General features: G+C 37.9%; 1 protein-coding gene across 1 annotated transcript; it reads left to right on the forward strand.

Annotated features, from left to right (window-relative positions):
* Positions 1-4,648: 4,648 nt before the first annotated feature.
* LOC121418540 (cyclin-K-like) lies at positions 4,649-25,524 on the forward strand. Its single transcript, XM_041612462.1, has 9 exons — positions 4,649-4,811; positions 13,185-13,358; positions 13,836-13,917; positions 15,560-15,691; positions 15,903-16,066; positions 17,060-17,229; positions 18,878-18,978; positions 19,490-19,517; positions 23,763-25,524. Exons 2-9 carry the CDS (start codon positions 13,222-13,224, stop codon positions 25,376-25,378), a joined length of 2,430 nt encoding a protein of 809 aa, XP_041468396.1. The 5' UTR covers positions 4,649-4,811; positions 13,185-13,221; the 3' UTR covers positions 25,379-25,524.
* Positions 25,525-26,825: the final 1,301 nt, after the last annotated feature.

The raw sequence follows: 26,825 nt of genomic DNA on the forward strand, positions 1-26,825 counted from the left end.
GGACACGGCTCGGGGGTTCGACACGCGAGCCGTGTCGAACACGGCAATTTTATGCTGTGTAAACGCGATCACTGTGATCCGCGAGCCGTGTCGAACACGGCTTTTTTGATCCGCCAAAATCGTAGGTTTCAACCCGCGAGCCGAGTCAGACTCGGCAATTTTTCCGTGTGTAAACAGAAAGCCGTGTCGAACCCTCTTGACCTAGGTCACTGCGCGCGCTTTCACTTTTGGAAATGTTGTTGTTCGCACGGACAAGATTCGATTCCGGCGGTGAATTTCCCGCCTTTAATTTGCGACGTCATAATTCTTCTTCCGTTCGAGATCCGCGAGCCGTGTTGAACTCGCCTTTTTATATGTACGTATAAACGCGATCACAGCATGCCCTCTTCGCAGCGTTCGACCCTCCTTGAGGATTCAACACTCGAGCCGAGTCATGTGTAAACACGGTAAAAGTGACACCAAAAACCAACCTCCGTGTCCCAGTCAATCTTTTATATCGACTACAACGCGATCGCTGGCATGCCTTTGAAGATAGTACAATATATTAAATCGTCTAGCCTCTCCTTTGTTGGTGTGACTAACACGCGTAAATACAATGACGTATAGCGATACAAAGGTGTATATTACTTAAATTGATGTGTGGACATAGGGCTTTTTCTGCATATTAAAGTAAATTTTATGTTAATGAAATCTCTTAGAAAAGGTTAGAGGATGCATTGCTCTGTATCCTGCATGCAATTACGTTCAAGAACACAACAGCATAGCCCCGCAATAGCTTGTCAAAGTTACCACCCTTATCCGTAGCTCAACTATTAAAAATATCGTGCTTTTTGGAGCCCCCAATGTGACAAAGCGGTGTTTTGCTACAAAGAAAAACACTTTTATTTCTTGAAATCACTTGGAGGCAAAAGAGCAGGCTTTTCTCTATCAGTTACATATAAAGAAGTGATGGCACAGCAAGTCCTACCCTTTCAGGGGTCTTCCGAAGTCACGAAACCCCTTTTTGTATTTTGCTCATTTCTTGGAAAATTCGCACAATTTTTAGCCCCATTGAGGCAAAAGGCGTTTCCCCTTTGCAGTAAACCGATTTAATTGTTGTGTAAGCACTTGGGGATGACAAAATAGATTTTCTTTTATCAGATAAGTCTGGCACAGCAATTAAATCTATCCCCTACCTTTTGCTAAAGTCAATCACTCCTTTTCCATATTTTGCCAATTTATGGAAAAATCTATAAACCCGGAGCCCTCATTGAGGCAAAAAGATGTTTCTGCTACAGTGTAAGCCACTTTTATTGTTTTAAAACCACTTGGAAACAAAAAAGTAGCCTTTCTTCTATGTGCTACGTATAAGGAAGTGCTGGCACATCAAAGCCTACATCCTTTAAGGGGCTGCTGAAATCACCCCACCTCTTTTGCGTATTTTGCCCATTTCTTGTAAAACTTTGGAGCCCCATTGAGGTAAAAGGCGTTTCCCCCTTTGCCGTAGACCACTTTTATTCTTTGGAACCACCTGGAGATAACAAAATTTGATTTTCCTCCATCAGCTACATACAAAGAAGTGCTGGCACAGCAAACCCAACCTCTTAGGGGTTTGCCAAACACACCCATCCATTTTCCATATTTTGCCTATTTATGGAAAAATCTATCAATTCGGAGCCCTCATTGATGCAAAAAAATTTGTATATACATGTATATGTATATATAGCAAACCACTTTCATTGTTTCGTAACCACTTGGAGATAAAATCCTTTATCAGCTACATATAGAGAAGTGCTGGCTCAGCAAAGCCTACCCCCTTCAGAGGTTCCCTAAGTCTCCCCACCATTTTTGCCTATTTTCCCCTCCTTATTTTATTTATAATTTATGGGGAAAATCTGCCAATTTGGAGCCCCTATTGGTGCAAAACGTTGTTTCTGCTCTATAGCAAATTTCTTTAATTGTTTTGTAACCACTTGGAGATAAAAAAGTAGATTTTCCTCTATCAACTACAATAAAGAAGTGTTGGCTCAGCAAAGCCTACCCCCCTTAGAGGTTCCGAAGTCTTTCCACCCTTTTGTGCTTATTTTTCCTCTTTCTTAAAAACAAAATTGCAGTGTTTGACCCCCCCCCCCCTATTCAGGCAAAAGGCATTTCTGCTATATGGTCACTTTTATTATTTGAAACTTAAAGATGAGTAGGTTTAGTTTATCAGCGCATCGACCCTTCCATCTTCAGGGACTCCAAATTGACAGATTTCCCCATAAACTGGCAAAATACGGCGCATCGACCCCTTCCCTCTTCAGGGGCTCAAAATTGACAGATTTTCCCATAAATTGGCAAAATACGGAAAAAGTGTGACTTCGGTATATAGTTTAATAGTAGTATGATAGGATGTGGCAGGTCTAATAGCTACATCTTATTTTTCTCTTGAACAAGCAAGCAGTAAATGTCATTATTTTGGTGTACAATGTCACGTGACTAGCATATGATAGTTTCCGTGCCTAGACCCTTTCATGTTAAACAATTGATAGAGTCCAAACAGAATCGAATTTATGCATTTAATGTTAATGGTAACAATGTTCTTGTAGTATAGATTTTTGCTTACTGATATTTATGATATAGCGATAGTTTGAGGAAGTCGATGTTTATAGTATATCGAGGCCGGAATTGATATGATTTGTAATCGGGTCTGAGTACATACTATACACTAGCGTCGTCTGCTACGTAAACTTAATGAGCGAATATGGCCAAAATTAACCATTATGTTTATGCAAATTAGAACACTTTCCCCTATTCGGATTTTCTGGGACTTTTAGTATGGTCTTCTATGGATATCAAAGAAATGTTCTGCATTGGAATAAATTCTGTTGCAATTTGTTCCAAGTGAAAAGTTAAAATGACTGGACTATTAGTGGTGTGGGTTCGCCAATACCGTGTTATTGCCAAGATTTTCATATTCTGTATTTGGTGATTATTGGCTTTATATCTTTAATGTCATGATTAAGTGTACAAGTCTCAATTTAAGATACAAAAACAAATAGAATGGAAGAGAATAGAACTACCTGTATCTAAAATAAAAATCACATATCAAATCGCCACTTCTTAAAGTGTACAGTGAGTTTGTTTCTTTTCTTGGCTAGGTGATGCTCAATTTCCTTTTGTTTCTTCACAAAACTTTTAAATAAATCCACATTTGGTAAGGTGTTCTTGAATTTATAAATATAATATTTAGCCAATAATAAAAGGTAAGTATAACAAATCTATCCGTTGATACACCAAACAATTTTTGAAAATTAGTGAGATTGAAATCTGAAATATGTTTTTTTATCGTAGTCAATAGAAGATTCCAAATTTGGGTAACCTTATCACAGTCACAGAACAGATGAATTATTGATTCCTCTTCATTATCACAAAATGTACAGTTTGGTAAATCTTTCCTTTGATTTTATACAGAAATGCATTTAGAGCTATAGTAGGCTTATACGTGTATAATTTGTATTATTGGCTATGTGTTCACGACACCTTGTATTCATAAGATTTTTTTTTTTTCGATTGATTGTTTGGTTGATGTGTTGATTGGTGGGTTGGTAGCTTTCTTTCTTGCTTTTTTTCTTTTGTATTCGTTCATTTATTTACTAATTGCATACCAGAATGAATCCAGCATAATACTTCACCATCTATTTCTCTTTATTCTGGTCATGCTCTACCTTAGTCCAAAAGCTTTGGGCTCTGTTATGTTGGTTGTTCAGCTGAACTCCGTTGGCTTCACTCACCAAATACAGAGACCGAAGTTCATCGATCTGTAAGCTCGGATAAAACGGGGAAGTGAATTTGTGCAACAGCCGAGGTAAGTCAGGTAACTTGATTTTTCTCCGTTTTTTGCAATTAATGCCAAGAGGGAATATTGATTTGCATTTTGGTCGCGTTAATTTTTATTCATTAAACTTAAAAAGACAAAAATTGAAGAGCCCCGACGGGGGGCCCTTGCCCCCCTTCCATTACAAGTCCATAATGGTGGCTGCACGATAGCGAGCCGTCTGTATACGTAGCTGTTAGCAGCTCTGTTTACACTGTTTGTAAAAGGAGAAATTAAAAAAAATGTTTAAAAACTCCTCGTTCGTAGGATGAGTGGCTCTACCTCTGCTTCAGCCCGGTGATTCAGAGATGCCAGCTCCTCCTAAATTCATGTCGAAATGTTTCTTGGTACTGGTGTTTTCGGTAGTTTTTTTTTTTTTTTAGTAATCTTTTATTCTCTTCTCTCATAAAACAAAATTGAACATAGTAAAATATAACATTCATTACAAAGTTTGATTTGAACTTACAAATATTATGGTTACATTTGACAATTCTTAACAAAAATGAATTTAAATAATGTCGTAAATAAATTCTAAATCAATTCAATTTGTTGTAAGTGTCTGATGTACATTCTTTTCTCTTACATTTTTATATATACATAATACATATGTTAATTGAAGAAAAACCAAGTGCAGCCTAAAATCGAATTATTCACCATTTATCACAAAGAAAACTCTGTAAAGAAACCTGTAAGTTTATCAAAATATAGGATTTATGAGAAAAGATTGACTATCTTCGGACCTTCCCGCACACTCACATACCGTAGTTCAAGTATGGTATCGATAGCCGCAACGGAATTTTTTTTCCGTTGCGGCTACGATACCATACTTGAACTTTGAAGAAGACCGGTGTCACACAGTGTTGCAACGAGTCTGTTTAATTGCTACAAATATACCTTATTTGCATTGACCAAATGCATATTCCGTCATTTTTTCATATTCCACTGAAAATTCTGTAACTAAAGAGATACAAAGAAGGTAAAAAATTTCTTTATTATGTTTAGATTTTTACTGTGTAAAGTGTGGCGAGTGGTGTGCGAAATTGACATGATTGACTGTGTCTGTCTGTGCACTAGTATCACTTAGACCAAAAGCTTCAGTCTCTGTATTTTGGTTGTTCCGCTGAACTGCGTTGGCTCCACTCACCATACATAGACTGAAGTGGTTGGGGGTCCGTGGCTACAGACAACGTATAGTGAACTAACGTTTTATAGATCGCGATTTAAAACTGTTTTTTGAGCGAAATTTAATGATGAAATTCAGGGAAATACAAATAATTTAAGTAATTGCATACCTTGGACCGGATTTATTGATAAAAAAATCCACTGGATGATTGGAAAATCTGTCATCGAAGCCATTTTCTCCTGACCTGACGGTTTATCTTGCAAGTTGCCATCTTGTTAAATGACGTCATTATCGTTAATGTCTCGATATATCGCGATTATAACTATTATCGTTTGTCTTCGTGAGTGTATCGTATCGTATTATTGCCTTGTAGGTGTGCTGGTGGAATGCAATATCGATATCACATTCGTACATTGTTGACGCCCTCTCCGCGTTCGTTTGTAAATATTTCATAGTTTGGCTGCCATTTTGACCTGTTTTCCAGTGTCGTACCCAACTAAACATCGGTAAAGTATAATTTTCATGCATTTTCATCTATATCGTTTAAATTTTTGTAAAATTGAATATTTAAATATTAAGAATGTTTAGTTTAAATATCCTTAGATTGTAACCTCGATGTGTAAAAGAACCTCAAACTTTGGACTCTGGTCGGACAAAGGTGCTGGGGTTATAACGAATGGGAGCCCACACAGGCACTTTACCGTCGGTGAATGGGGATTACAGTAAAATGTCAGAAATTGTTGAATAAATCCCCAGAAACGACGGTTATTCCTGTCTATCTATCACTCAGCTCTGTGTGGTGTCCGTGTCATTTGGTCTTGAAAAGGCTGAAATCGAATGTCAATGCCGTGATTGCATGAATGCAAACCCAGGGAGCTCCGGCCAAAGAAGCGGGCCGGAGCTCCCTAGGTTACGTGAATGCGTGCCGCTGATACGTGGTGTGGCTACTGGCTAGCCTGGACTGGCATGACTGGAGGCTCCTTCCTCAGGCAAAGTTCGTGCAGGCTCCACTCCACTTAACCAGAGCTACCAAGTCTCACGCATTATGCGTGAGACTCAAGCATTTTGGACTCTTGTTCATCCCCTCAAATCTCTGTCTCACGCAACTATCACAGCCTATCCCCATATACATTGTACACAATGTCTGTGATCTCACTCAGATTCACAGAAAATCTCACGCATAGCTGGTCTTTGACCTTGGCATCTCTGCTTAACTACGCTCCACCTAGATCTAGGCCTACCCGAACTTCGGGACGGGGATCGCACCCCTCTTTTTCTTGACTTTGGCTTTGCATTTAAAATATTTTGGTGATGTAGTAACTTGAAAATATATCGATGTAACGTATGACCGAACATGTGTTTTCTTTAGAAAAAAGTGAAAAATTCAAAACATCACTAGTCTCATCACTAGTCAAAGGTCTTCAACTTCAAAGGAGGGGGCCACTGGCTCAACGGAACAGTTGTGACTCATCAGGGGGGCAGTCTGCCCCCCCCCCATAGGTACGCTAGTGCCCAGGTTGTGTGGACTTTATTAAATCACTGTATTGACACACACTCATAACGGTAAAGTAAATGAAAAATGTATAGCAAACTCAAATAGATATACGAAACAATGATTTCCTTTCTTCCTCTTTGAATCCTAAAACCTAGATTATGCAGGCCCTAAATCCAGTTTATTTTTGTTTTCACTTTTGCAGCATATTATAGCAGGAGAAAATCACAGAAAAATGTGCTGCAAAATTAGAACAATGCATATAAAACAGGAAACAAAAATAATTTTCAAAAAGTATAAAGAGAACAAAAATAATAAATGAAATAAAACAAAAGAAAGAATGAAGAAAGAAAAAAACAAAAGAAAGAATGAAGAAAGAAAAAACAAAGAACAGGAAAATGATAAAAAGAAAAGAAAAATTATAGAAAAAATGAAAATGACAGAAAATGAATAAAACAAAATTAACATTAAAATGGGGAAGGGGGAAAAATAAAGAAGCCATTACAAACATTTTTTAACAGTCTATTCAGACTAGAATATAATTGAAAGCCAAGCAAATAGTTTTCACTTATCTTTTGGGAATGGCGCTTTCTACTTATATGTTTAATTTGTATTATTTTTTTGGGGTAGAAACATATTCTTTCATCAGGCATATACTATAAGAAGACAGTGGCGTACCGTGGGTCACGGCATTGGGGGGGCACCAGCAAAAATTTCAGGTCACTTAGGGAGCGCGCGAAGCGCGCTCAGTTGTCAGGTATACTGACCTAATAGAGATATTTTAAGGACATGCAGTGCCATCAAACGAATATGTATCTCACTGATTAAATAATGCGAGCGCGAAGCGCGAGCTGAAAATTTTTTATATTGAGGGCTAAAAATTGACATTATAAGCAAATTGTTTTGTAATCATGATACTTAACTGTCTCGTTAAACAAACAATGCGAGCGCGAAGCGCGAGCTAAAATTTTTGTATATACTGACCCTAAACAAGGAAATTTTAAGGATTATATTTTAGAATCCATTAAGAGTATAAATATCTCACCATAGTCATCTAATGCTAGTGCCATCCTTTGCTGATTTTGTTAGAATTACATCTAAACACAGTATGAAGCACCTTTTGTAGTCAGGTAATCATGATTATCATACGTATCTTACTAATCAAATACTGCAAGCGCAAAAACGCGAGCTGAACATTTAGGAAATAGACCCGAAGAGGGGCATTCTAAGGGTTGTTTGTAGGAATTCTCTAAGACCCTACGTATTTGACTAACCAAATGATGCGAGCGCGAAGCACGAGCTGAAATTTTTGTATAAAGGACCCCAAAACATGGATATTTTAACGACTATACTTACGAATCCATTAAGTCAGAGTATACTATACATATCTCACCATAGTCATCTAATGCGAGTGCCAAGCGCTTGCTGATTTTGTTAGAATTACATCTAAACACATGGAGCACTTTTTGAAGTCATTGTAATCATGATTATCATACGCATCTCACTAATGAAATACTGCGAGCGCGAAGCGCGAGCTGAAAATCTAGGAAATTCAGACATGAAGAGGGGCATTCCAAGGCTTGTTTGTAGGAATTCACTAAGGCCCCACGTATTTCACTAACCAAATGATGCGAGCGCGAAGCGCGAGCTAAATTTTTTTGATATTCAGATCAGAAAAATTGACATTTTAAGGACTGATTTTAGGAGTTCATGAAGAGCAGAAATCTCACCAATCCACTAATGCGAACGTTAGCACGGACAGGAAATGTTTTATATTAAGACCTTAAAATAGGGCAATAACTTTCAGTAGTCATGGAAAAGAAGAATATATCACTACTTAAAACAATAATAACTCTAATTGCGAGGAAATATATTATTTTGTTGTATATTGATTTGAAAACGGGAGGCTTTAGTACAGCAGTTTTATATGTCTCGTTAAAAAGTCTATGCGAGCACCAGGAACAATGAAGACACAATTAAGCAAATAATGTTTCATAAAGTTGTGAAAATGCTTCTTATGATATATAACATAATATAACACTATGATAAAGAACAATTTCTTCTTTCCCCCACTACGTTTCTCTTCTTTTTCCCCTCTTTTTCTCCTTTTCCCCGTTTTTTTTTTTTGGCCAGCGGATTGGGGGGGCACGTGCCCCCCATGCCCCCCCGTAGTTACGCCACTGTAAGAAGAGATATAAATGGTTTGACCACTGTAAACAAAAAATGAAAGGAAAAAAAAAAGAAAATAGCAAAAGTTATATCTGGAAAAAAAGTGTGAGAAAAGTCCTTCCCTGTATTTGCCAAAATTTTGGAAAAAATTCACATTTCATGATCAATGAAATGCCTTCCCAAAGTATCTACTTTCTCAAGAGTGGTTTAAGAAGTCATTTGTAAACAAAAAATAAAGAAACTGTCTGATTATTTTTGGCTAGAAAAGACACAGCTTCGAAAGAAACTCAAGTACCAACATACATGTACATACAAATGCACACATGGGACTGTGATGTACTCACCTATGTGTTTTATGTGTATTAATTCATTTGGATATCGGTCTTTTTGAGACAAAAGAGAGGACAAAATATCTCTTTTTAATGCTTGCAAGTAATCTGGATACACCAGATTTTAGTAATATGGACTGTAAAAGGGCATTTCATTGGTGTAAAATGAAATGTGACCGTGACTTAGATTTTCAAAGTTCTGTGGAATTTCTTAGCAGCAACATTTTGTATCACAGATCTCTCAGTCTGAATAGGCTGCTAGCGCACAGCTGTAGTGGCTTTGTTTCATGCAAAGCTCAGTTAATAGCTACTGTATGCAGAGATGCCAACCCTCCCGATTTCATCGGGAGGCTCCCGAAAATTCATCCCAACTCACGCCCTTACGATTACCATCCTTATCCTCCCGAAATTACGATTTTTTTTTGCATTGATCAAATTGGATTGGAAGGACATGTATCGTCTGCTAACTTAAGCATGTAGTAACTCCATTACGTTCGCTGCTACTAAATTCTGTGTGAAAAGTAGACAAATAAGGAGCAGCGAAAAGCTGGTGCATGTGATATGCCCAACGTGAATCCACTGTGCACCAGGCCGGTAGGCCCGGCTAGCTTTGCGAGGCGTGTGCGCTCGCGGCCACTGGATTTGTCGAGTCATGCGGTGGAATATCGGTGTGTGATTTCGGCGTATTGATGGGTTGATATTGACACGAAATGGCGGAAAATCAACAGAAGAAGACCAAGAAATGTTCTCGGAAGTATAAGACTGAATACAGTCTCCAGTACCTGTGTGTTCGGAAGTCGGAAAGAGGAATTTACCATGCATTTTGCGCAATTTGCAGCGTGGACATTTCAGTTTAGCAGGGAGGTCATGATGATTGATAATTCGGAAGCACTTTCGGTCGGGAGCAAACGGCATAGGCCTACGGACATAGCGATGTCAAGACCTTCGAGCTCCACTAGTACCCTGTTGTCTTTATTTCACCAAGCAAGGGACCAGCGCTGAGCTTTTCTTTACTGGATTTATAGTGGAACATAACCTGCCTATAGCCGATAGTGATAATTCATCCTTATTGTATTGTTGTTGAACAGGTACTTCTTTTGTCCCCTCATTTTTTATTTACATGTGAAAATGCATTTGATATTTTTAATGTTAAAAAAGTGGGAACAATGTTTATTTCAAAACATGTGAAATGCCCCAAAATAAGGGTCAGATTGCACCAGAGAGCATCTAGAAACCCAGAGCTTCCAGGGCCCGCCTTAGGGCCCTGGACCCTCTCTTAATTTGTGACTTGCCTTCGCCACTTTTTACTTTTGTAGGATTTGATCCTGTTGAACCTAATACAAGGCACATCAGTTGTCAAATCAAGCACACATTGTGAAGGGTACTAGGCACATTGTTAGGCAGGTGTTAGGGACTCTCATCTCCTACATGTAGAAGCTCAGGTGATGGTTCGTGTTTGTGACTTGTCACGGACAGTGATTTTCCATTTTACCATTAAATAAAGCGGAAATTCCGTTTAGTTCTTATACTGTTTGTGTAAAAATTTATGAAATTCACCTTTGCAAAACGGAATTCAGGGTTATGCTGTGTACATTTTCAGTGACAAAATGGAATTTTAATTTTTAGATCAAGCTGAAAAGGAAAATCACTGTCTCTATCCTTGACACTACAAAAACCATCAGATCAGGTTGAATCCATTATTACACACGTTATAAATTCACATCGCATTCGCATACTTGCAACGGTGATGTTTCATAATCAGTGAATTTACGTGTGAAGGAATGTGTATGGGTAATTTAAACCATCGATTTTGAAACTGATAAAACCATGGTTGCTTATCGCTAGATTACATGTTGTACTTATTTTTAGGAAAGGTCATACAAGTTGTAAATCAACGGTCCAGTTTTTATGGACTCGACCTAATGGTTCATGAGTGTAGCATACACAAAGCATCACCTGAGGTATCATCCCCCTAATCTCTTACTTATGCCTACATCACAGGTTTTCCTCTTTAACATAATGCCTGGACTGTTCTCACACTGAGTTTCAGTTCCCTTCCTAATATCTCCTGCATCCAGCAGGCCTGTGAAATCTCCGCTATTTACATTTTTAAGACCGATTTCAATTTCCGCTTTTTTCCTGTGTTCCATTTCCGTTTTTTCTAAGTCAAAATTCCGCTATTTTATCCAAAACGGCTGGAAAACAAGTCTAGGTAACTTTTATCAAGGCTTTCCGATTAAATTTTCGATATCTTTATTGGCCAATCAATGCGAGCGACAAGTTTCGAACGCACGCACATCAACAGGTACAAGCGCAAAGCAGCGGTACAAATCACGATAGGTAGCGACTGGTAAATGATGATGACGTCATCCAAGATGGCAACTTACGTTAACCAACGAAAGGATCAAAGATGACGATGTTTCGATCACCATTTCAAAGGAATTAGCGGTAACTGCGGTGTAAGGCACGATATTTCTGAATTTTAAACATTTTTTCGTAAATATGGATGTGATTTCTTTTTCATAATGTGACATTTATGTACAAAAAAGACAATCGGAAAATCGGGTTTCCGCTGTTAGATCTAACGTTACTGCTAAAATACGTTGTCTGTACGTACGGGCCTCCAAGCTCTTCAGTCTATGTATTGGTGAGTGAGCCAACGCAGTTCAGCGGAACAACCAAAATACAGAGACTGAAGCTTTTGGTCTAGTGTTCGGGATGTTTACGAAGTTAGTGTTTTGAACTTTCTGACTTTGGAGTTTGGACTTTGTTGTTTATATTCTTGAATCATTGGAAATATTTCTATGACTTTCAAAATGTCTGTTGAACATACTGTTTCTTCCAAAATCAAACTGAAGCTGGCGACTTTCAAAAGAGCGCATACAAACATTCAAGAGCACCATGATAAGCAAGATACCTCTAAAAAGCAAAAGACGAGAAGTAAATAGTAAGGTAAATTTTCAGCTGTTTTCAGCTATTTTTTTGAAACCCCACTCACAGGCCTGATCCAGCTTGCAGGCATCACTGGTCTTCGAACGTGGCATCTCTTGGTTTTGCCTCATGTATTCTACATTTCCTGGAAAATCACTTCCTACCAGCTGATGGTACTATCAATCTTGTTGAAATGTGATAGATCTAGGTTTATCACATTTTAATATTAGGTCTGCATCCAGCAGGCCTGTGAAATCCCCGCTATTTACATTTAGATTATGTGATATTAGGTTTATCACATATTTTTATTATTGTAATTTGGTCTGGGCTAACACATACCAAACCCATCTTAAAAAATTATGTTCCCTTCAAAATAAAATTGTGCGTATAATTTCTGTGAACGACATCATACCACCAACAGACACGAAATCTTTATTTCATTCCCAGAAACTGCTGAAATTTAACGACATCAATAAACTTCAGCAATGTAATTTTATGTACAGGTGTTTAAATTCTCAAATTCCAGAAAATTTTCGTGATTTCTTTACGCATGTATCAAATATACATCATTTTGATACCCGAACAAATAACCAAATATATATTCCTAAACACAAAAAGATCTTTCAACACAACATCCGTTATTCTGGCCCGAAAATATGGAATGATCTTCCAGACTACATAAAAAAATCCTTGTCAGCAACTAGCTTAAAATTTAAGATTAAAAAATCAATTTTATCATCCTATGCTTGAATATCCTAATACCTTACATTCCTTTTGATCTTAAGTTAACATGAATAATGTGCAAATGTTGCGGCATTATTATTTTTATCTCTCCCTCTCTCCATCATACATTGTTGTACGCTCTACTTGCTCGGTACTCGGTAACTCATGCCCGCCCGCCTTCCTGCTCACTTCTCCCTCGTTTTCTTCCCGTTTTCTTTTCTACTTCTCTTCTCCTTTCCTCGCCCTTCTTATCTTTGTATTGTATTTTGTGTATTGTATATATTTGTCCACAGGCGTATCCCGCCACAAGCATTATGCTTCTAGGGACATACGCCTTCCTCTTTACACATAAGTTGTTTATATTTATATTCTTTATAGAAATTGATTTGAAGTGTATTCTTGTGAACAATAATGAATGTAACTTTGTAAAATGGAGGAAAATAAATGTTTATTTGAATTTGAATAAGATTATTTGGGCTTACTTGCCGTCTAGCCCCACGTATAATACAGATTTTAGAAAAAATTTGCCTGTGGGGGAAAAGGGGTATCAGTTAACATTTGCAGTTATGTTATTTTTCACAGGTTATTCTGAGGAAGAGAGAAGAGATAAGATATCATCATGCCTTGTTGGTATTACGAGAAAGAGGATCTGGAGAATACGCCCTCTATCAAGGATGGGATAGATCCTGGCACCGAGGCTCGTTATCGCAGAGAGGGCTCACGCTTTATCATCGAGGCCGGAACTACACAGAAACTGTATCCTAATCGTATTACATACTTTTTTTAATTGATATATGAAATTTACAAACATACATTATCTTAAATTTCAAAGATTGCTAAGGTAAAGTTATGTTGTTGTTTTTTTTTATTGGACTTGCTTCATTTCTTAAGATTTTATCCTTCTAATAAATAGGTAATGCTGTAATCAAACTTTGAATGCATTAATTATTTAAAGCAATTGTTGATAACCTATTGATAAGGTTAAAAGTCTGCTACTGTGTGCATTTTTCCTCATCATTTTCCTTTTAAAATGTTTCAAAAATTTACATCATGTCGTTTTGGATCATGAGAAAATAATAATTTTTTTGTCTAAGTATTTGATCACATATATTTGTGTTGATAATATTGCAGCAGCTTGGATTTTAGATGCTGAGAATGAATGTATAATTACAGGTAGTTTTTTAAACAATGGCATAGTTTCTCTAGCTTATTTTCCTTAATTTTGAGATGCAGACGTTATGATACCATGGCTACTGGAGTTGTGTATTTTCATCGTTTCTACATGTTTCATTCATTCAAGGAGTTTCCTCGATATGTAAGTATAGTAATGTATGTGAAATAGTAAATTGTCGGTTGTTCATTAAAGATTTTCTATTTTTCTTCGTTATCTCTCGCTGTCATTTTGATTTGATTTGATTTAATTTATTACCACATTTCAAAGCAAAACCATTTTTTTTTCAATATTACATAATAGGCAAATATTTTTTTAAACATAATGAATAATTTATATAAATCATTATAAAATATCAGCTGTACTGTGAAAATTATATCTATATATACATTTTTCTTTAATTACTGAACATATATATCTAGAAATGTGGGAGACCTTCATCTTAAGCTTGGAGCTTGAAAGTGATGGAGGCCTTGGTAGGAAAGGGGATAGAAAACCAGACTGTATAGTGCAATAAATCTTATGTTCTCATCTCCAGATTGAATCAGACAATGAATCTAAGGAAAGCTATATCTTGCAATGCATTCTTGCTCACCAGTGCACCTTGTGTATTCCAGCATAGATGTTGAGGAGACTGCAATTAGCTACTTAGCTCTGAAATTATGGAACCAATTTCCCCTAAGTGTAGAATGACCCAATCTGTTCCTTCTTTCAAAGCGTTATTGAAGACACATCTGTTCAAGAAAGCTTTTAAGTAGATAATCATTTTTAGAATAAGCAGTAGAAGTAGAGTATATTTATATAGTGGCTGCGCTATACATATTTATCATATTATTATTATAAAATTACCATATCGTAGAAAGTGACTGTGGATATGTTGTCATTTGAATTATTGTACTAAAAAGTCATTACAAAATAATGATTGAATGTATACATTTTCACGGACGTCAACCAAACAGGTCCAATTATTTAGTGCAGCTATTACAGTCAAACCTTCCCTAATGACTGCTTGTCTATAAAGAACACAATTCTGGTTTTCTTTTGAGGAATATTCTCCATTGGCTCATGTATTATTGGAACCTGTCCATACAGACCACTTTTTTTGTGGGGGCATGGTGGTCTTGTGGTTGGGACGTGGGTTCAAATCCCAGCCATTAACGTGATTTCCTTCAGCAAGAAATTTACCAACGTTGTGCTGCAGTCAACTCTTGTGAGATGTAAATGGGTACCCAGCAGGATTAATTCCTTGAATGCACTGAGTCCTGGAAGGCAGCTTGAGCTAAAGTTGGTTTAATAATAGTAACAGCAATGCGCCTCGGGATAGATGGCGCTATGTAAATGCCTATTATAATTATTATTTTCTTGTCTCCCTGGATTGTTGTATAGACCAAATTCACTGCATATATGCATATAATCTAATGTCCTTTACATTATGTTATTTCTCTGGCTGTATCTGACTCATCATACAGTCTGTAAAACGTCAATAACGTTAACAATCGTACTGGGTAACCATTTAACTCACCTCTGGGTTAAGTAATATATATACATTTTGTGCATACTAAATTAATACCTGAAGCAACTTTCAAACCGGCTTTCTTATTGAAAGGCAAGAATCGGGACCTCTACATCATAATACTTCCATAATATGAGACTTAAAAAAAAAACTCTTCATGCTGATTATCCTTTATAGCTATGACTACTGTTTTTAATCTATTAAGTTCAGTACTATCGAAAAAAAATGGGCTGATGTGAAATGGACTAATATAACTGTTTTATCCCCGTACAGATCATGGGGGCAGCCTGCCTGTTTCTTGCTGGTAAAGTTGAAGAAACTCCCAAGAAATGCAAGGACATCATCAAGATTGCCAAGAATATCCTTTCTGAGCAACACTTTGCTGCCTTTGGTGATGACCCCAAGGTGAGATTGAGTTATACCAATAGACGATCACCAAATACACCAATAAATCAATCATCTACTTTATAGAGATTGGTGTTGTGTTTTGGTTTAATTTTACCAAAACATTAACTTTCCTTTTAAATGGTTTCATACTTGAGTCTCGCACAGGCATAGATCAATGATTCCAGTAAATAATGCTTGATGATCTTCATAATTTTCTTTGTTTATACAGGAGGAGATCATGACACATGAAAGAATCCTTCTTCAGACTATCAAGTTTGACCTTCAGGTGGAACACCCTTACAGCTATCTCCTGAAGTACGCCAAGACATTCAAAGGAGACAAGGATAAGATACAGAAGCTTGTTCAAATGGCATGGACCTTTGTAAATGACAGGTAAACATGAGATGGAATATTAGCAAGTTTATAGTTTCATTCTGTCTTGAAAGGAAGTTGCTTCTTATGCCTTAAGGCCACTGCATACAGTGTGACTGGTCTATGATCCAATTTTGGAACAAATTGCATTTTGTTTATTTCCTGAAAATATGAATCAATGTAATCTCTTTATTTGAGGTTAGAACTTACTCTAAGAATACTAATATCAAAATAATTGTAAGCATTTATTTTGGAGTAAAGGCTAAATTGGATTAAAATCGTAGCTAGATGTAATCATATGATTCCTATGACACCATCCCAGTTAAATATTGAATTAGGTTTTATTATAATAAGGAGGTAGTATAGTCATGGATTCAAACATTAGTATCTGTATGATGGTTAGAACTTTGCACAGTAAGACAAGTCATAAATATTCACATCAAATGTTACAACGTTTTCTCTGTAAAAATCGGGTCACGGTCAGTCGTAAGGTGTGCGGTTGGCATTTAGAATCAGTGTGTAGTGTGACTGCGGCAGCCACCTTGCTGTAGAATAGGGGCATTTTCGTTAAACTGCAGTGTGTAAAGTTGTGCTATGTAACATCAGTTATTGTGAAAATGCCCATAGGATCCTCACGAGACAGGTCTTGTATACAAAAGGGAAATCGTTTGTTTAATTATGTAGCATGATGGCATGCTTTTCTCCTCATGTGTTGCTTTGTTGGTATATCTAATGTGGCAAAGGTATCAGTAATATTCTCTGCCAAACGCTTGTAAGCATAAGGAATTATGTTTAAATAGTTTTGTGAGTAGTAGGTACATACCTCATGTCATAGACCAATACAGGTATCTCACACTCTTGTGGAAACATCAGGTTTAGATGATCCTTTTCATGACCAAACACATGCCCTCAAAAGAAAACATGGTGTACCGTGAAGCCTCCTTCGTGATTCATTCTTCGCCATGGAAATCTTCACAAGTTACTTCACTGTATCTATATTGTTGCTTTCTTTAGTCTGTGCACCACATTATGTCTCCAATGGGAACCTCACATCGTAGCGGTGGGATTCCTCTACTTGGCCGGTAGACTGTCCAAGAGTGACCTGATGGACTGGTCAGGGAAGGCTACCAAGAACAGATGGTGGGAGCAACTGACCGAGGACATTTCCCTGGACATCATGGAAGGTCAGTAAATTGACACCTAGTTCGTTCATTGATTCTGTCTCGTATTGATTATTGCAATGGGCTCCTTTCTACAATTCCCTCTAATCAATTAGTTCATGTTCAACGACTACAAAATTGGGCAGCATGATAAAATTTACAGGTTTCCCTTGATCATCCTTCCCAACCACTCTTTAATTCTCTTCACTTGGCTTCCTTTTAAACAGAGAATTACGTTCAAATTACTCTTGTCTACAAAACACTGAATAAACAGGCTCCACAGTATTTAAGTAACTGCTTGAATCTTTATACACCAACTAGAGCTCTTAGATCGGCCAGTGATCACCTTTGCCTCACATATTCATTAACTCGTACATTAGCTGGTGACAGAACTTTTACGGTGTCGGCTTCAAAATCCTGGAATGACATGCCACTAATAATAAGACAGTCTCCATCATTAGCAATCTAATGGGAAAAGTGCAGTACAAATAATAAGTAATAATAATAATAATTAACCTTGTTATAATAACAAATTTGCAATAACAGTCAAAAGCTACTGAAATCCTTTAATCTGATTGGCTGATGGGAAGTTTGTTACAGAAATTGTACATTTGTTATTATAATAGTCTTGATGAAACGGGACTCTGGTCTACACCCACTTTGTCTACTTTCTTTTTGGTCTCTTCCCACATAGTCTTATCCTAGTTTGTCAGCAGCCAGTTAGTCTACCCGTTTAGTCCAATATCCACTTGGTCCAACACCACCCATTTAGTTTGATATTCTATTTATGAACCATATTTCATTTAACATAAAAGTGCAAAATAATTAGTAGACGAAGTGGAAATTTGTCCGATTAGGCCTTGTACTAAATCAGAGTAAGTGGGTGTTAGACTAAGTTTAGTGTAGACCAAACAGTGATTAGATCAAATTTAGACCAAATGGGTTTAGCCCATGTGGTATTATTAGACCATCTGATAATTCCACTAAGTGGGTATTAGACCAAGTGTAGTGTGGACCACACAGAAATTAGACCAAATGGGCTTAGCCCAAGTGGTTCTAGACTATATAAGAAGTAGACCAACTGTTTGTAGACCAAGTGAATATAAACTTGATTGCAAGGCGAGGGTCGGGATTCTCTCTATATCAATATACATACATTGCAACATACTTTGTTGTGGTTGTATAGTTTCTCCTTAAAAATTTGTTTAAAGAGAAATTCCAGTAGTTGCAGTTAACACTGATTTCATGAGAAAGTCTGTAAAACAAGACTTAATTGCCAGTATATCATCGAGGATCTAGATCTGGTACAGTTATATTAACTGGACTTTGTGAAATCTTGAAATCTACGCTGAAAAATGTTCACACCGAAAATCCCCAACACAGATAAGCGCACGTGGGACAATGTATAATTATTGCTTAGGGCGTCGGGCACGACGCCCTACCCGAATCCCGTGCTTATTTGCTGATTTCTCAGCAATTACACAATTTCTTCCAGAATCCTTTGGCACATGCGTTTTATTTATACAAACAGACACTTTAGTGGTCATTTCATTGGATTCTGTACGAACTCATTTTGATATCGTTACCAAAACTAGCATTTACCTTTAAAATTTATTTTGAATTCATGATTATATTTTTCCAAATGCTTTATTTCTTATCTATTTTTATGTAGAAATTTGTCACAAGTTGCTAGACTTGTATGCTGCTGGTCAGCACAAAGGACCTGGCTCTCAGGGTACTCCTACTAAGGCTCCTCCTAAAAGACCTAAACCAGTAAGTACTCCAACTCTCAAAAGCAACGGTCACACCAACCAAAGCTACTCAAGCCCATTCAAAGCTATTTATATTATATTGACTGGTTTTGAGGGAGATGTATTTCCCAAAGTAGTCTCATATTGCCCAAATCTTAACGCGGGTATTACAGGTCTACTGATGGAAATATAATGTAGTGTCTCCCAAAAATTGAAGCCAGTCAATATCATCATTATTACTTGTAGACCTACAGCCGTATGATAAATTCAAGCTATTATTTGTAGCAATTTATATCTGTTTGCCTGTTGGTACTTCCGAATTCAGGATATTCATGAACTTGATGAAGTAATCGTGTCTAAGTAATTATGAAGTAATCGTATCTAAGTTTAAACAAATCCTGTACTTGAAATTTTGATAAATGATTATCAACCCAAGATAGTTAATCCTGTCATTTGTTTGTGTGTTTGATTATATATGTGTGTTTCTTATCTATGACTGATTTGATATTTTTTTCCTTTTATTTATTTCACAGAAACCAGCCCAAGATGGAGGCCACGGAGGTAAGACATACTAGGGATTTTAAGAAAACATTGTATCAAGAGTGCAATAATTCTTTGTTGATTGATTTTTTTTTATCCAGTAAAGATTTTGTTAGCATTTCACCATAGGTTCAAACATGAAATGTATTTATTTTAATGAGTTCTGTAATATTACACTCAGGATTTTTCATTCTTGGCATTGATATTGAATTGCTACCAACATTGTTTGTACATCCAGCCCCAAAGTTTCAACTACTACAGGCATAGTAAATTAAGAGCATTACTACTTGTCATATAAACTACATAAAAAGAGGCAAATCATTTTAGGAAAGGGGTCTGGATATACATACTTTACGGCATAACCCTTGGAATATTTGGGGGTATTTGTTATTCCGAAGGTTCGTGATTTTGAGGGTTCCAATAACTCCAAAGGTTCGTTATTCCAAACGTGCGATAGTCCAAAAATAGAAGGGTCATTCATCTAAAAAAGTCAGTACACACAAACACACCCACGCATCCACACACTGACAAGCTAATACAATCATAAAAATTATAGTGTGTTATTGATTGATATGTATGCTCCTAGCCTACTCCTCACCTTATCTGCATCTTCATCAGGATTAGCCATGTAGGACGTAGAAATAATAATTATGGTAAGAGGACACTAAAAGGCAGGAAAAAACAGCCATGCCTGTACTTGCAGTAGGGGAAGGCGGGGTAAGTTGAGCATAGGGGCAAGTTGAGCCACCAGCCCCAGGCCAATAATGAATGAGTCAGACATTGTGGTGGTGTCATGTATTGATGACCCATAGCATAACCCTTAACCCCACCACATTGTTTTCCACTGTGAAACAAAAAGTAGTTTTTTAGAGGGAAAAATATGAATTTCAGCCAAAAAAGTAAACAAGAGTGTGAAATAGATAAGTGCTTTATACACACACACGTCTTTAAATATAGTAAAGACATGATAACAACATTGTTAGTCCAGGTATGGATCTTCATTCTTGTCATAGTCTTTTATATGATGGATGCATAATAAATGTGTGGATACAAAATTATCGCACTAAGTTTGGACTGGGGTAAGTTGAGCCAAACAGCATGGGGCAAGTTGAGCCATGGTAATTCTTATGGTAATGTATCTTAAAAATCAAACAAACCATAAAAATCTATTGAAATGCAGGCTGAAAGGAGCAAATTTACATGACTGTTTTTTTCCTTTTAAAGGATGTTAGTATTTATAGAGAATTAGCAAGTGAAAAGACTTTAAACAAAAAATTGACATGCTGGTTCTTCCCCCATACATTTTGTACATAGTTTTTGTGGCTCAACTTACCCCAGACGGTGGCACAACTTACCCCATATATGGGGCAAGTTGAGCCATTTGACATCGGTTTTTTTCAAAGGTCACGATGACTTTCAGTGTGGGGGTAGAAAGTTATATGTAGGTGAAAAACATTTCCCAAGAATCAAATTTAAAGGCAAGGTACTTATTTCTACAATAGTACTAGTCATATCAAATCTAACATGCAAAATGCAAAAAGTGTCACAACTTACCCCGCCTTCCCCTACATATTAAGAAAAATAATCTCTGAAATTTAAAGTATAATATATCCTTTATTAATCTTCTCAAAACAATTGAACAAATAAAACATAAAAATATTTCATATATCTTAGTTCTAGCAGTGTGAGAAGTTAGCTAAATAAATAGCTAGTTAAGAGGAATGAGACATTGCCTCGCTAATTTGCTGAAATCCAGCCCCTGTAATTTCAGATAATGCACGATTTAGATAAAATTCGAAGCCATCCTGTCTTTTAGAGTTTGCTATATTTTTATATGTCAAACTTTAGAATTACCATTTAAAAAAAACATGTCTTCATTCAAAGAAATCCTTAAAATCCGTTTAGCAGAGTTTGCTGAAAGTAATTAACCTATTGGAGGCATAATTGTCAGTGTCCTCCATTGTGAGTAATGCTATGGTCAAGCCACTGCTCACCAACTTGTCGTCGACTACTGACATATAATCGGAATGGGTTTCAGCTCTTGAAAAAGGTTTTCTGAAGTCGGCAAATGGTTGACAGTGTTTGGCTACATGTCCTCTCGAATATTTTGATCAGCATCAGGTTTTTGCCGATCAGATTATCAGAAGTCGGCGACTGGTTTTCACTAATGTGTGGCTCTGATGTAAACAACTATCTGAAAATTCAACACCTGATGTGATGTATAAGGCAACAGCTTGTCTGATATATGTACAAAGTAATCATTTCACCACTCTTTGCTGGGGAAATGAAAATAAACAAACTATAGAAACATATAAATCGTAAATATCCTTTCATTGTGACGGAACAATATTCTAAAACACCACAGAATATTAAACTCAACAACTTGTTTGTTCTTATCTGTATGATCGTTGAGTCAGCAAAATACCAGGATTGGCACATCATGCTAACTTGAAGAGTGAGCTACGACAAACGTGTAAAGTGGCTTGAAGTATTAATTGATATTTAATTCATTTTTGAAGGAGTCTAAAGATAATGATATACTATATCTTAGAGAGTTTATTCCAGTCGAGTATGGTTGATACAAAGAAAGTGTCCTGGAAGGCACTTGCTTTGTGATGGATCTGTCTGAATTTTATTGGGTTGTGTCTTGTAGATTCACCCTTCTAAAAATTATAACAGCACTTGATGGATTAAAAAAGCTTTGTGACCAATCCTTGTCTGATCAAAGAGATTTGCATGATAGAAAGTGCTGATGTTTTTTCATGTTAAAAATGTACGTCAGGAAGTTTGATTTTGTATGTTCTGGACCAGTGGTCACACAGCTAAAAATATTTGTATCAAAATTATAACAGGAGTGATATCCAACGGTTACATCTTACAGTCTTTAGTTAATGTCAGAGATGTTTCTGAAGCTTGATGTAGACAGGGACATTTGTCTTCCATAATGAGAGCTCTTGTAATATCCTGGGTCAAATAAGCATATTCTTTTAATTCGAGTTGCTGCTGTTCATATCATGAATGCCACTTACTGAGAGTGGATCGTTTTCATTGTGTTACTGTAAGTTAGACGTAGGTTTCACATTTTCTTCTGTGTGAAAGATCGTTGGTCTATATTATGTAAGATTTGCTGAAATGAACAGCTGCATTCCACAATGAGATGAGATTTCTGTCTCCTCATTTTCAAATTCTGTACAAATTTGATTGATCTGGTGTTCCAGCTCTCTCCATTTTCTCCTTCTGGTGCTCCTATCTTTACGTTTATTATATTTTTACTTTGAGTTTCGGCTATTCATGTCCCAAATGCAAACTACTGAGAGTGGATCGTTTTCATTGTGTTCCTGTAGGTTAGACGTAGGTTTCACATTTTCTTCTGTGTGAAAGATCGTTGGTCTATATTATGTATGTTTTGCTGAAATGAACTGCTGCATTCCACGAGAGCAAATTCCTGTCTTCTTATTCAAGTTTTCTATGAACTGGAATGATCCGGCGTTCCAACTCTCTCCATTTTCTCCTTCTTCTGGGGCGCCTATCTCCTCTCTCTACCCTCTGAAGATTGTTCAGGGTTCTACCCTCCTCCACCCTGCTGCATTCCATAATGAGAGCAGATTACTGTCTCCTAATTTTCAAATTCTCTACGAATTTGATTGATCTGGTGTTCCAACTCTCCATTTTCTCCTTCTTCTGGGGCGCCTATCTCCTCGCTCTACCCTCTGAAGATTGTTCAGGGTTCTACTCTCCTCCAACATGCCTGCCCTTTGGATTTTTCTGACTTCGCCACAGATAATTTCAGTTTCGAACTTACAAAACTTATTTCAGTTTTTTATTTACAAATCTTCATTTCACGACTAGCAAAAATAATTTCATTTTTGGATTCACGAACATTCATAGTAACAAACCTTATTTCATTGTCAGATTAAAGAACCTTTGAAATAATGAACTTTTATTTTGGATTGAGGAACCTTTATAATAATAAACTTTTTTTCATTTTTTTACTAACGAAATTCGAGGTATATCTTACATGTATTTTTTATATTTTACAATCTACATGTTTGGGAATAACGAACCTTCAGGATGACAGGCTGTAACCGAATATTCAATATTTCTGGGAATATGGAGATAGGTAATAATCATCTAGGAAGAACTTATTTCAGTTTTGATCATGTACTGAAGAAATTGTCCATAAAAAGCATATTGCCCCTAGTTCCCAGTCTGGTTGTTTCCCTTGATTCATATGTTTTGATGTATCATGTATTTTTCATTTTGTAGATCCAAAAGCAAAGATGATCAAACAAGAACACCCGAGAGAGAAACAGAGACCACCACCTCCTCCTCCCCCATCAAGTGGATCGGCTCCCCCATCTCATCCTGCTCATGCTGCTGTTAAACATGAAAGGCGCCAAGCATCACCGGCACCACCTCCTCCTCCCCGTGCGCATACCAGTGGATATCCATCATCTAGTACTCACCACCCCCATCAGGGTCCTTCAGCCCCACCACCACCACAGCAACCTGCTCACCAGCAGGCACCACCTCATCAAGCACCGCCAATCCAGGCACCTCCTCACCAAGCACCTCCACAGCAGGTACCTCCTCCACAGGCACCACATGTCCCTCATCAGGTACCACACCCAGCCCCACATTTACCAGCACACCCAGTATCTACACCAGTCCCCCCTCCTGGGGCACCGCTGCACCAGCCCCCTCCAACCCAGCACCATCAACCCCCAGTTGGGCATCATCAACCACCCCAACAAACTGTACCAACCCCTGCACCACAGGTCCCACCACCACCGGCTACAGTGGCGCACCCAAATCCTTATCAGCAGGTACCAGCCTACACACCCCAGAATCCCCCTGCATCTACATTTGCAGCACCTCAATACAGTAATCCGCACTATTCCACTGGATCTGTACAGCCACCCACTTTTCCACCAGCCACAAAACCTCAACCAGTGATTCCCCCTCCAGTACCCATTCCAGCCCCTGCTCCAGCACCTGTTCGAGCTCCACCTCCTGCTCCAGGTCCTCCTCCCGTCTCAAGTTCAGGCCATCAGCCATCTTCTCAGCCACCATATCAGATACCAGGGCAGTTTATGAATCACCCTCCACCTCCAACTTTACCACACACCTACACCAGGCCGCCACCAGTGACGACACCAGCCCAACAGTACCAACAGCCGCCGCCTGCACCTTCAGCTGTACCCCAGCAACCACCCATGTACCGGCCACCTCCACCACCTGCAAGACCGCCAGCACCAGGAATACCCCAAACGACACCTAGCATGCCACCACAGTTTCCTCCTCGGCAATTACCTCCAGTGCAGCTGCCTCCAAATCAAGCACCACCCAGCTTACCCAATCAGTATCAACCTCCTACACCTCCTATTCCTACTCCTCCTACCAGTCAGTATCGGCCTCACACGCCACCAGTGTCCCATCCAGCAGCGCAACCCCAGTACAGCTTCTCAAGATCCCAGTCAGGGGAGACACCCACAGCAACTCCTCCTGCCCCTCCTCCTCCCGGCATAGCACCACCCAACTACAGACCGCCACCCAGCGGCCAGCCAGCACCCGGTCAGCCCCCTGTTGATGAGTCCATGATGAGTATTGCCCAGGAATATGCTGCCAAGCAGCTCCAGAGTATGGGGGTGCCTCGCAGTGTGGCCATGCAACCGGTTACCCGATTTGGTGGGCCACAGTCACAGCAGAGTTCCAGCAATCAACCGCCTGGGACAGTAGGTAAACAGCAGCAGCAGCAAGGAAACTTCAATTCTGGCCTTGCTACTGTTCGTATCACTGGTCGTGAAATGATGGGCAGGAGGCCATCACATGGTGGTGGCAGTGGCGGCGGCGCAGGTGGTGCAGGTAGTTCCTACAGATGAAGCTCATGAGTTCAACTGAACTTCCGTTATTGTTTTAGGTCAAGGTAAAATTTTTGGTTCATTGTATATCATATAATTGCTGTAATATATGAAGCCTCTTTTAGAGAGGGAGGAAAAACATAAGTTGTATGCAGTATAACTTCCAGCTAAAAACTCACGATAACAAATCTACTTGTTTACACAATTTAAAAGGGCAGGTCCAAACTTTAAAATAATCTAAAATGATAAATTATAACTACCGGTATGCATTCTACACATCATTTATGTTGAAAATCGTAGCCGTTTGTAAAATAAAGAAAAAAACTTTTCGAATATTTCATCAGAAGATTTTTCTTAATGTGAGTTTTGAAGTGTCATGACCGCCTTCATTGACTACAGAAAACCTTGCCTTGCAACTTCAATCTAGTGCTGCACACTATGCGACGCGATTGCACAAATATCCGATTACCATAAGTTGCCAATCGTATCTCCGTGCAATCACATTGCATGCCAGCACACATATTGCAACAGCTCTGCAACGAGCTGCATATCCATCGTGCCTCTTAAACAGTTTAAGTGTGATTTTAAGTCAAACTCCCCAATAGCGTATCCAGCATCAACTATGACTAAGAAATGTGTAGGCCTAGACACAGGCATAATACTATTGTCCCCAGACAATTTGGCCTTTGTAATTGGTAGGATCTGATGCGGGATACGCGCCTGCTATCAGCTTAAAATCCCATTTACTTTTGGTAGATGATGCATCACTACATTGGTCAGATCATGATTAGATGATGCACACTATTAATGAGGTTACACATTAGATACCAAGTGCATATTGGTGTTTAATTGCAGCTTAGTCACACTTAACTCATTGTGAAAACCTGTCCTGGTGCATCATATCAATATCTGCTTTTTTTTAATAGCTTGTGTGTCTTGAGGTGAAAGGTCACTCAATTATGATTATCCCCCAATTCATTATGTACATGTTTTATTTGACATGTGTGTTGTATTGAAAATAATGGTTTAGTTTGTTACACATTTAACACACGTTTCTCTAATAATTTATTACACATTAATTTACCTTTCTTTTTAGACCAAGTAAATGTGGAGGTTAAGTTCTATCATGTACATGTAGAAATTGTATACATAATTATATAGAATGGCAATGATTTCACTGAATGAGAAGGGCGGTGTGCATTTCAGATTTCAAATGAAATAACAAAAATTCAGATGGATGGAGGCCTCTCTTCATATTGTTTTTAGTCTATCATGTGTGAAGTATAAATATTGAAATTTCACATGCTAAAAGAAGAAGAGCTTAACTTTTTATTTTATGAAATCTATAGTGATTTAGCTCTGATAAAAGATTGATTCTTGGATTTGTTTTTTATCTGGAATGCACAGAATAAGAAGGTAATTTCGTGAACATACATACCTACATGCTTTCATAAATTTTATGGTCTGG

The sequence above is a fragment of the Lytechinus variegatus genome, chromosome 7 (assembly GCF_018143015.1).
Source record: "Lytechinus variegatus isolate NC3 chromosome 7, Lvar_3.0, whole genome shotgun sequence".
Taxonomy (NCBI): Eukaryota; Metazoa; Echinodermata; class Echinoidea; order Temnopleuroida; family Toxopneustidae; genus Lytechinus; species Lytechinus variegatus.

Bases quoted from the DNA above. Each gene is read 5' to 3' on its own strand.
- LOC121418540 (XM_041612462.1), top strand. From the start codon at position 13,222: ATGCCTTGTTGGTATTACGAGAAAGAGGATCTGGAGAATACGCCCTCT. The intron at 13,359-13,835 runs GTATCCTAATCG...TTTGAGATGCAG, and splicing joins GCCGGAACTACACAGAAACT to ACGTTATGATACCATGGCTA. The intron at 19,518-23,762 runs GTAAGACATACT...TTCATTTTGTAG, and splicing joins CCAAGATGGAGGCCACGGAG to ATCCAAAAGCAAAGATGATC.